This window comes from Aedes albopictus, chromosome 2, assembly GCF_035046485.1.
Source record: "Aedes albopictus strain Foshan chromosome 2, AalbF5, whole genome shotgun sequence".
Classification (NCBI taxonomy): domain Eukaryota; kingdom Metazoa; phylum Arthropoda; class Insecta; order Diptera; family Culicidae; genus Aedes; species Aedes albopictus.
The window spans coordinates 189,409,388-189,420,848 of record NC_085137.1 but is presented as its reverse complement, the minus strand read 5'-3'; the positions used below and the strand labels follow the sequence as shown (position 1 = coordinate 189,420,848).

General features: G+C 40.0%; 1 protein-coding gene across 1 annotated transcript; it reads left to right on the top strand.

Moving 5' to 3' along the window:
• Positions 1-2,397: 2,397 nt before the first annotated feature.
• Positions 2,398-10,536, top strand: LOC109408103 (alkaline ceramidase). Its single transcript, XM_019681316.3, has 5 exons — positions 2,398-2,742; positions 2,921-3,102; positions 9,129-9,385; positions 9,449-9,586; positions 9,716-10,536. The coding sequence occupies exons 2-5, from the start codon at positions 3,007-3,009 to the stop codon at positions 10,029-10,031; spliced, it is 807 nt and encodes a 268-aa protein (XP_019536861.2). The 5' UTR covers positions 2,398-2,742; positions 2,921-3,006; the 3' UTR covers positions 10,032-10,536.
• Positions 10,537-11,461: the final 925 nt, after the last annotated feature.

The window sequence follows — 11,461 nt, the reverse complement described above, 5'->3', positions numbered from 1 at the left end:
GGAGGACCTCCTTAAGGAATCTCAGAATGAACTACAGTTCTGATTCGTTCGTTGACGGCTCGTTAGATGGGATATCTCGATGGTTGGATGTTCGCTGGTTGGGGCAAAACCCAATTAAAAGGCACTGTCAATGTCAAAATCGATTTCAAAACGAGTTTGACGTCTGACCGTCGTCGCATCGCAGCTACTCACTCAAATTAATTTATTGATAGAATCTAAGTGCAGAAAGCACATAGATTACGAACGAGAGAGAAAAAAATCATTCTATGTGCAACTTATGAAAATTAAAAGTTACATTCTTATATTTCATTCTTTTTATTATATATTTGAAGTATAGCAATATAAAAAGCAACCGTTTCAACATAAAACCCAAGCACAAGCATAACAAACATGAAACGAACATGGCGCGCGCAGACGACATACATTTTGTCGTAGAAATTTTCTTTTTCATACGTGGGCTCCGTGGATCGAGTCGCTGCTGTTTTTGAAGGTAAGAAGTCAACGTGTTATTCAGAAACTTTATCAAACTACATGCATCCCTTTTGTATTTTCTATAGAATCGCACTTTATCGAACACTTCTCCACCGTCACCAGGAATGAGCTCGTGAACGATTTGGGAGCTGCCGGATGCAGCTGCGACTGGAAGCTTGCAGTGACCAGTGACGACGTGCTATATGGACAGCTAAAAGTATCTAAGTCAAGTGTTAAGATGGCGGTTAAGATCAATAAAATCTGATTGATTGCATAGACTAAGCGAAATTTTGATTTATTTACATTTTGAAGCTAATTCCACTTGCAAATCATGTTATTATTTGTCCTAATGAAAACTATGTACTGAACGATTGAAAATCAATAGCGACGCACATAAATTCTATCATGATTGAATCGGCAAAGATTTGATAGCCCTGCACTTATTTTCCAAGTGCAAAAGCAACTGGTAACAATCTAAGTGCAGAACTTTTAAATTTAATATTTTATTTCTTCTGAGTGTATATACATAACTTTTGGTGCAAGTATGTGAGTGTATCGTGACGTATTCCTCGTCACGCGTGTGTCTAGAGCATTTTGATCAGATGTCAGTTACCCCAACGAGCGAACACGATTCGCTAATCGGGGCGCAGTCGTGACCCAACGAGCGAATCCTCATGCACTGTACTGAAGAAGTCTCTGGTGGAACTTCTGGAGGAACTTCTGGAGGAACTTCTGTGGGAATTTCAAGAGGAACCTCAGGAGGAACTTCTGTGGGAATTTCAGGATGACCTCCTGGAGGAATCCCAGTAGGACCTACAGGAATCTCAGGAGGAACTTCTGGAGAAATCTCTGGTGGAACCGCCGGGTGAACTCCTGGAGCAACCCTAGAAGGAACTCCTGAAGGAATCCCAGGAAGGAGGAACCCTAGGAGGAACTGCTAGAGGAATTCCAGAAAGAACTTCTAGAGGAATCCCAGGAGGAACTCTTGTAAAAATGTTAGAATAAACTCGTTAGATGAATCCCAGAAAAAATTTCTGTAGGAATGAATCCTCCTAAGAGCACCTGGAAAAATTCCAGAAGCAACTGCTAGAGAAGTCCCAGGAGAAAATCTTGGAGCAATCCCAAAATGAAAAGCTGCTGGAAGAATCCAATAAACACAACTTCTGGAGGAGACCCGAGGAACAACTTTTGGATGGATCTAGAGGAATCCCATGAATAATTATAAAAGAAATCCCTGGAGCAACTCGTGGCGGAAACCTAGGGACAAATCCTATTGGAATCCCAAGTACAGCCATTAAACTCATAGGAAGTCGTAAAATAAATCTCAGAAGAAATCTCTAGCATACTTTCACGGCCACAGATTGTTCCAAATTCTCCTTACTTTCAGCTGAATCCAGATATTCGTCCTAAATTTACTGATTTCAATTCAAAACCCAAAACGTAAACACCAATTATGACAAAGCAAATACTATGTTCGAAATTCAAACTCACTCTGAGTAAAGTAACACTTCATTCATACGGATTTGAGTAAATGCTAAAATAGTTCATTTTGCTCAAGTCTGGTTAGCCTTGAATAAATACTCATTTTTATTCATATTTCGTAAACGAAAAAAAGTTGGCACCCCCTCATTTATTTGACTATCTCAAAGCAATTTATTAGGGCTATAATCGAGACTGTAAGCTTAAAAAATAGTTGTAATAATATACTATTTTCTGAGTTAATAAAGTTAATATACCCTGTAATGTTGAAGCTCTCATATGTACGCAAAAGCATAGATACTACATATAAATTAAAAAAAACTTCGAATATGACCTAAATATTATGATTTGAAAGTCATAATATGAATGTCCTTCTCATATAAGTGCGTACTGGGTCACTCTCCCCTACCAGCGAAGCGAAGCGAGATCGAGAACGTCGCTCTCCGCCGCCCAACCAAACCAAAATACGCAAGCATCAAACACTCACTACATCGCGTTTCGCGACCTCACTCCGCGCAACCAACTACTGCGGAAGGAGGGCCAAGTTTTTGGTGGTTGAAGCCGTGTCTATCCTTCCCGTATATGTTGTTCTTTAGTGAATTTTGTGGATTTTCCTTTTTTCGCGCACTGCATCTGGTGTAAAGTGCATTCTAATCTGTCGGAGGACAGATTAGTAGGCTGAATAGAAAAAAATCGAGTGCATCCAAGGTTGAGCTGTGCAGTGGTTGCTGCGTAGGGTAGTGTTTCGAAATCGCATCAGAAGGACGGAGCGACTAGCCTACTGAGCGAAAGGTAAGGCATAGAGCCGGAGCAAAGATTCTAATGTGCCAATCATTCCATTGTTACAGTTCTTCTAGCATTTCAAGGTCAATTAATCTTTGTTTCATTCGTGCACATCAATATACCTAGCTACCTAGATGACCGTGGGAACTGTGTATGAGATTAAACTTTCTTTATCCGATTCTCTCAGCACATCGCAGATACGCATTCATTCGACAGTAGGGCCGGACGGAACAGTATAGTGTGGTGGTGTGGTGGCTGGAACCGTAGCAAGCGATGACCTGGGAGCATTTGGAACGTGGCAGTTCGCCCGTTGATTGGTGCGAAGGCAACTATCTCATTTCGCCGGATATAGCCGAGTTTGTCAACACGGTAGGTGATTTTGACCTTTACGCGCGGGTTTCATGATTGAAGTATTGCATATGATTTAAGGCTTTACCTATGCCTGCTTTGTTGTTTTCAAAGGCCATACGCATTGGCTGGGTTGAGCTGTGTGCCATAGCTAAAAGGTTTAATAGCAAGAGTCAGAAATCATAAACCCTTATGTAACAAACGATTCGATGTGCAGTGATATACTTTAATAGTACACACAGATCAAGCTAGTAGCTATATAGATTAAATTGCATATCGCTGAGTTGAACGAGTTTAACAGATGTGAATTAGTGCCACCTAAAGCTGTAGTGAGTAGAATATCCACTTCGGGTGGTTGGAAATTTTATTTTCAGCTACGGTAGTCAATGCAGTTAAGAATGCTCTCTCGAAATTGCAATTTCGGGATAAATTCAATTATGCAAATAAGAACAATATTTTTTTTTTGCAACTCGGCACTATAAATCAAAATTTATACCTGCCGTTTCGGCACCGATACGGCCTACTTTTCTGCACTATGGGTAACTCTCGCTGAGACCGTCCCACTATTTACACCATGTCTTCAAAAATGTTTAAGGTGGCTAAAAGTCCTCCCCAAAAAGTAAGGAAAATGCATTTGGTTTATCAAATTGGTGGACCCCCCGTTAGTTAGAGCCACAAGCATTTTGGCGGACCCCTCGATTTTTGTCAATTGTTGGTTCATTTAAACAACCGTTATAACTCGAAAGTTTCGTCAGAAACCACCTAAAAACTATAGGTTGTTGAAAAGAGAGAAGATAGGGCTACTATTTACAGTTATAAAAAGTTTGGTCGGCCATATTGATTTTGGCCGCCATCTTGGATTTTTATACCAAAACTGTTTTTTCACCATGTTGGCAACCACCGATTTTCAAATTTTTACGTCAATCGAAAGCAGGGACATTTTTACACAACATATCAAAAATTTAGAGATGTATCTTTTTCCTATCAAAAGTTATCTGTACTTTTGTGAATCATGCCACTTTTGCGCACTGGGCCAGGTGCTCATTGTTTACATAAATGCAGCGTTATTTCACAGTGTTTACGAACATTTATTCTAAATCTGAACCCACTAATGAAAAGTTGAAAGTTTCAGCTTTTCAAAACACCAAAAAAGTTTAAAAAGCAATGCCCGCATAGTTGAGAAACGGTTAAAAATGAGAACGATCCTCCGATTTGCCCTAATTTTGCTGCAGGTGCGTTTGTGTATACAAGCAGGCGCCAACTTTGATGCTGTTGCGTGTCATTGCCGGTGTGCATGGAAATGTATGGAGAAAACGTGTCATGATTTACAAAAGTGCAGATAACTTTTGATAGGAAAAAGATACACCTCTAAATTTTCGATATGCTGTGTAAAAATGTCCCCGCTTTCGATTGACGCAAGAAATTTGAAAATCGGTGGTTGCCAACATGGTGAAAAAAATGTTTTGGTACATAAATTCAAGATGGCGGCCGAAATCAATATGGCCGACCAAACTTTTTATAACTGCAAAGAGTACCTCTATCTTTTCTCTTTTCAACAACCTATAGTTTTAAAGTGGTTTCTGGTGAAACTTTCGAGTTATAACGGTTTGAATGAGCCAACAATTGACCAAAATCGAGGGGTTCACCAAAAAGCTTGTGGCTCTAACTAACGGGGGGTCCACCAATTTGATTAACCAAATGCATTTTCCTTACTTTTTTGGGAAGGACTTTCAGAAAATCGCCACCTTAAACATTTTTGAAGACATGGTGTAAATTGTGGGACGGTCTCAGCGAGAGTTACCCCTATACTAAAGAACTGCATTATGGTTCATAATGCAACTCATTTTGGTTGCAGTTACATTATGAATCATAATGCAATTGTTTGATCAACAACTCGGGTTTTCACCTTTAGAGCTTGAAAAAATGTGAAGGTTATAGCACGGCTTGCTTGATCCAAATTTCGTGTCTAGCATGATGGAAGACGTGGGCGTTCCTATTCTATAACCGGGAAGCAAGATGGTGTTGATGAAATTGATCATATTCCGGTGAATATTTCTCGCGTTTAGTTATCATACAGGCGTATCTACGATGATCGATTTCTCTTCATCGATTTTCTCTTTGATTAATAGCTTGACCGGCAAACCATTTTCGGTTATTTTTGTTGTTTTAGATGCTAGTCCTAGTCGTGCTTCACTGAAGCACACCGAAAGATCATTCGAATATTAGTCGTATTTCTCGGAACAGACAAACAGACGTAACACTTGCGAAATTTCCATTGACCACCATTTTAACGATCATTTTAAATCTTCATAGTTGTAGCTTTCACAACCAGGGGCGCGCGTCGTGAATTAAAAAAACAAACAAACGATGCGCATCGTTTTTATTTGCATTTGACGTTTCACACTAGCGTCTTCTGTTGACGATACTGCACAACGCAGTGTTTCGTGAAACATTTCCACCCGGTGATGGTAGTGTGAAGTGGGCGATGGATTTTCACGAAAATTGTTCTAGGTGTTACGTCTGTGGCTTTGTTTTCAATGCGAAACAAACACGCTTCCTACTGAAAACGAGTGTATATGTGCATTATTCCATTGCTATTTAAGATTGACAAACGGTACAACCACAGACAAACAGACGTAACACTTGCGAAAATTCCATCGACCACGCTTTTAACGATCATTTTAAATATACATGGTTCTGGATTTCACAACTAGAGGCGCAAGCAACGCTTTTCTTAGTGTTTGACGTTTCACACTAGCGACTTCTATTGATGATATTGCACAACACAGTGTTTCGTGAAATATTTCCACCAGGTGATAGCTGTGTAAAGTGGGCGATGGATTTTCACGAAAATAGTTCTGGGTGTTACGTCTGTTTGTCTGTGGTACAACCTTCGGCGAGTACCATAGTTAACGAAAAGCTGTTTATTTCCTAAGGACACATCTTTGAATGGGGTTCTTTTAGTTCTTGAAATATTGCACCACAACAGATTACACTAAAAGCTGGAGAACGTCCAGGAAGAGAAGAAGATACACCTTGCTGCGATAAGCTAAGCAGCTGCTTTGAGAGACGTGTTACTTGAGTAAACACGATCTACATATGTACATATTTACTATTTCTCTGTCCCGCTAATCTGCGTTGTAAATAATTCCACACTTGGTTCTGCACACCTTATCTCTCTTTTAAGGTTAAGTGATACAAGATTGGTACCTATTTAGTATGATTTTTTTTTATTAAAATAATTCTGTTGAAATGGCGAAAATATATTTTTAATAAAATATTTCCCTAGGGCTCGTTCAAATATTACATTTATGCACAGATTTCATATGGCAATTCCTAGGTGATTTTGTAGAGTATTAACGTATTCAAGAAAAGCCTTATATACTGTTCCCCAAGGGAATCAAGGAAATTTCCATTACAAATAATTCCTGGACCGACCGAGAATTGAACTCGTCACCCTCAGCATGGTCAAGCTGAATACCCGTGCGCTTACCGCATCAGCTATAGTGGCCCTCAGAATATGCAGTTATTGTGATATTGCAGACTACATCCCAAATTGGACTATCACACTTTTTATGGTACGCCTAAAAAGTGTGATAAAAGTGCACATTTGCCTCGGATCGTCTCGACGTCTTCGGGGCACTTATTCCTCCATTTACAAGGAATAAGTGCACCGAAGACCTCAATTCGATCCGACGTATCCCTGCGCTGTAATCACACTTTGAAGGTGTGTGCACACTATTGTGTCAGTCCAATTTGGGGTGCAGTCAGCAATATTGTTGAAAATCAAATGGTGTTTGATCGAGAATCAACTCAGTGGGGTTGACCCAACATCATTTTTGGTACGGCGCGTTTTGGTACCCACTTTCTGGTCGGTTTACCCTAACTTGCTCCTGATTTTCGGGTGTGTGGCTCGTGTGTTGCTAGTGCTTATTTCAGAAATTACACATTTCAAACGAAATCGTTGTTTTTGATGATTGTTTCTCTTTCCTTATCACTTTGCACGATATTATATGTAGCAGCGAAGCAGTGTCGATGTTTCCAGCGCATGTTTTCCATAAATTAGGCAATCAAAACAAAAACATTGGACGCCATGTTAAATTGCATGCTGGGTAGATGATTCGGGCCCTTTGTCATCCCCCTGAATCAACTGGTTCTTATTACTTTTAACATTTTATCTTGAATTCATAAAAAATTAAAAGCTTATGGATCACTGCACAAATTTGTACTGGCCTGCTTACTCTCACACGAAATTTGACGTTTGAGAAGTGTCGGCACCGCTCAAACGTCAAATTTCGAGTAAGAATAAGCAGGCCAGCATAAATTCGTGCAGTGCAGCATAGTTTCGGCTTTCCTTCATAGAAGTTGTTTTGCTTGATTTTCCCCTGTTACACACCTTTCGCCATTTACGCGTTTTGCTAGCATTGGAATGTTGATGAGATGCATTTGAATTGATGAGTTTGTTCCATGCGATTATTATTATTGTAAAATATTGTAAATATACTCTTCCGGATCCATTGTGGAATTTTTGGGAAATATGTCTAGGGTTGCCCACACTTATATGTAGAACAATACAAATCGAAACATGCCAAGTCTTACCTCCTGCATCAAATTTTTTGGACTTCCAGAAGCTCCGTTCAAAATTAGAGTGAAATCGATTAAGTCTAAGGGGGCGTTCAACGAGCTTGATGTTTGTATGGAAATACTTGGCCACATTTAAAAATTCTGAAATTTGCACGAAACGGAATCACCAAAGAGCGTAAACGTTTTCAAGACTGAATCACACATTGGACTCAAATTTACGCGCATCATGTAAGTGTCAACAAATTCATTTCACCAGAAACGTAGAATCAGTATCACGTACATCAGCCACCTTCTAACTCGATAAAATAGCCGAGAGGTAAGAGATGTGGCTCACGATCAGCAGAACCGGTGTTCGAATCCATGCATGGCAGAATTTTACTTTTCTATGTTTTATCTGTCAAATCGGTTCTAGCGATTGCTGCTAGACGCTAAGAAAAAATAAGTTTTATTTTGGGGTGTCTTGAAAGACGTAAATTTACATGTTTCAACCTCTAAATTTGTGTTTTTGAGGATGCTCGTATATGTCAGGTTCAGGACAAAATTACATGATATTTTCTAGGTGTGTGGTCTAGTCTAGTCTACACAAAAAGTCCTGGAAAATGATAGAATCCTCTACTTCTATCATTTTTATTGTCATTATTAATACTTGCAACGCATCATAAATGCATTACAAGTATTGAAGCGGCCAGGCCTACTGTGTAGCGCTATTGAATACAATTGAAATAAATTATAGAACGGCGACATTTCGTCAGCCGCTCCGTCTAGTACAGCTTCCGCTTGATAACTGGACTGAGCTTCCGGAGCCGGAGACTTTTGTTATACTGTTTATATTTTTACAAAATGTGAGGTTATAAGGTACGAGTGCCATCGAAAACAAACGATTACGGCACCGATTGACTCCGTTCTTTTTGTTTTTAAGCGTGCTTACTTCCAACAAAAAAAAAACAAAAATTAGAAACAAAACAAACAACACTTCAATCCTTTGTTTTTCATATAGGATGTAAATGGGAGCCACATACTTAATAAGGGAACCAATACCCTATGACCAGTGTTGAGAATACTCACTTGCAAGAGTGATACTCACTTGCTTCTATCTCAGTCCAGAAGCATGCTATCAAAGAATGATGTTTGAAGGACTTTTAGATTGTAGTTTAATCTAAAAGTTTGCCGAATAAAGTAAAGATCGCAGACGCATACCAAAGTTGTGAGAGAGCTGTGAGTACGAGGTGAGTAAAATTCGTGTAATTCATACTCACCTTGTGCTCACATCTCTCTGACGGTTTTGGTATGCATCTGAGACCTTAAGTTTATTCGGAAAACTTGTAGATTAAACTACAATCTAAAAGTCCTTCAAACATCATTTTTTGATAGCATGCTTCTGGACCGAGATTGAAGCAAGTGAGTATAGTTTTTCCCTAATGAGTATTCGCAACACTGCCTATGACATCTTCTTATCTTCACAGGTGAGCAACATCCTGTTTCTGGTCGGTCCGCCATTTCTCATCTACCTGTTCAAAGACTACGGGAAGTTCATCCAGCCGGCCATCCATATGATATGGATCCTGTTGATCGTGGTTGGTCTCAGCTCCGCCTACTTTCATGCCACGCTTAGCCTACTGGGTCAGCTGCTGGACGAGCTGACCATTCTGTGGGTGTTCATGGCCACGCTGAGTTTGTTCTGCCCCAGGCGACACTTTCCGCGAATTTTCAAATATTCTAGGTAGTTGGGAGTTGAGAGTTTTTCTTATTGGTGGCTTGATATCAAATGGTTCTTTATTTTCAGGAAACGCTTCTGTATTTCTATGTCTGTGTTCTCTCTTACGGCAACAGCCTTGTCAGTGTGCTACCCGGCAGTTAATGCGTTTGCTTTGATGTTGCTGGCGATCCCTGCCACCTATCTTTTGTACAAGGAACTACAAATGTAAGTATTATGTAAATCTCCAATGACAAAGAGGACTTTGAACATTCAGGCCTGGTTTTATTTGACATGGGCCGATGCGAGGTCTGTCTATGTAGCAACGAATCACTTTCGTTTTGTAAACTTCCGTAGCGTTGCGGATAAGCGGGTCTACCGGTTGGGCGTCCGCAATACCACAATCCTGGTGGTAGCCATCGTGTGCTGGATCAACGACCGGATGTTTTGCGATGCGTGGTCGCGCATGAACTTCCCATACCTGCACGGGTTTTGGCACATTTTGATCTTCATTTCGGCCTATACGGCTTGCGTGTTGTTTGCGTACTTTTTCGTCAGTGACGAACGGCCCGAGAGCCGACCGCAGCTCAAGTATTGGCCGTCGAACAATTTCGAACTGGGCGTACCGTACGTGTCGGTCAATTGCTACAAGAAGCTGGACGATCACATTTAGGTTTAAGTGCGCGGTGAACGATCTGTGTTAGAAAAGCGTACTAATTGCATTATAACAGTAACAGCTGAAGTAATGGGATATCTGCTTAAATTATAGTATGAAAGATAAGTACAAAAGCAGCAATGAGAATTGAAGTGGAAACGGAGAAACTCATTACTGCCACAAGAAGATTGTGTCATAAAGCCAAAAATAAAGTTTCCAAAAATTGTAGTGAGCTTATTAATGCGGTACTAATACTAGAATAGCGAGATTTATAGTGATTTACCAAGAGTAGCAGTAGTATAATAATTCGTTTTAGATTGCGAAAATCCTTGCTTTATTCTCTCTCCAAACAAAATAATCTCGATTAGCTATCGAAGTGATCTAACTAGTGATTGTACTACTTTTTGCCTTAGAATGGTGTATAGAATCGTCGATTTATATAAAAAGTTATTTCTAGTTTTAGAAAAAGATTTTAAGGAAAGGTGTTAAATAAAGCGATTTAAGCCGATTTTAATTTATTAAACTTGCTCAAATGACTTTTTTTCGAATCCGATAGCCTTCTCTAGAACCTAACGATTTCGCCATCAGACGGTACTGTCTTATGCCGTTTTTCTTTTTGATCCAGTTCCAACCTGGGTTGGAACTGGATAAGATCACAGTTTCAACCCCAACCCGATTTCGGTTTCGCTTGTACTAAAGTTTGTTTGACGTCGTTTGTTTACACATTTTCCGCCAATCCAGTTCCAACCCAGGTTAATAAAGAAAAACGACATTAGAGTGGAGCATAGTGTAAGTTTTTTGGACAAATCCGTCGGAATCGATCAAATCTTCATTCAGCATTTTGAAGGATTGCTTGCTGCACTTGTAAAACATGATGCAATGGTCTACGTCATGGTTTCCCAAACTGTGGGTCGCGACCCCCTAGGGGGGGTCGCCGGCCTTCATCCAGGGGGTCGCGAGGGACAGTTGAATAATTTACTGTAACAGAAAACAAATGAGGTAATTTCTATGGTGGGTCGCCGAAAGCACGTCCACCGGCAAAAGGGGGTCGCGCACCTAAAAAGTTTGGGAACCTATGGTCTACGTAGAAAAAATGTAGGCGAAGAATAAGGCTATAGTATGCGGTGTAGCTTATAAGCCTTCAACAAGAATTCATAAACAAGAGATCATCGTAGAAACGTGATAAATGTCCGTAAAGATTACTCGTGGTTAAATTGCGTTTTTTGCGTTGTAAACTGTTACGGTCGGTGTCGAATGGATTATATGTGATGCAGAACTTGTCTAACAACGATAAATATAAGGAGTACAGATTTAAGGAAGACCAGTGAAAGGTTTTATTTTCAAAATCCTCTTCACCATTCATCGTGTGGGCGTGTATATGAATAAGTGGAGAACGTGTGGATTTGTGTTTCTTGTGATACCAAATGTGTTGTCAGTCAGTGTGTATT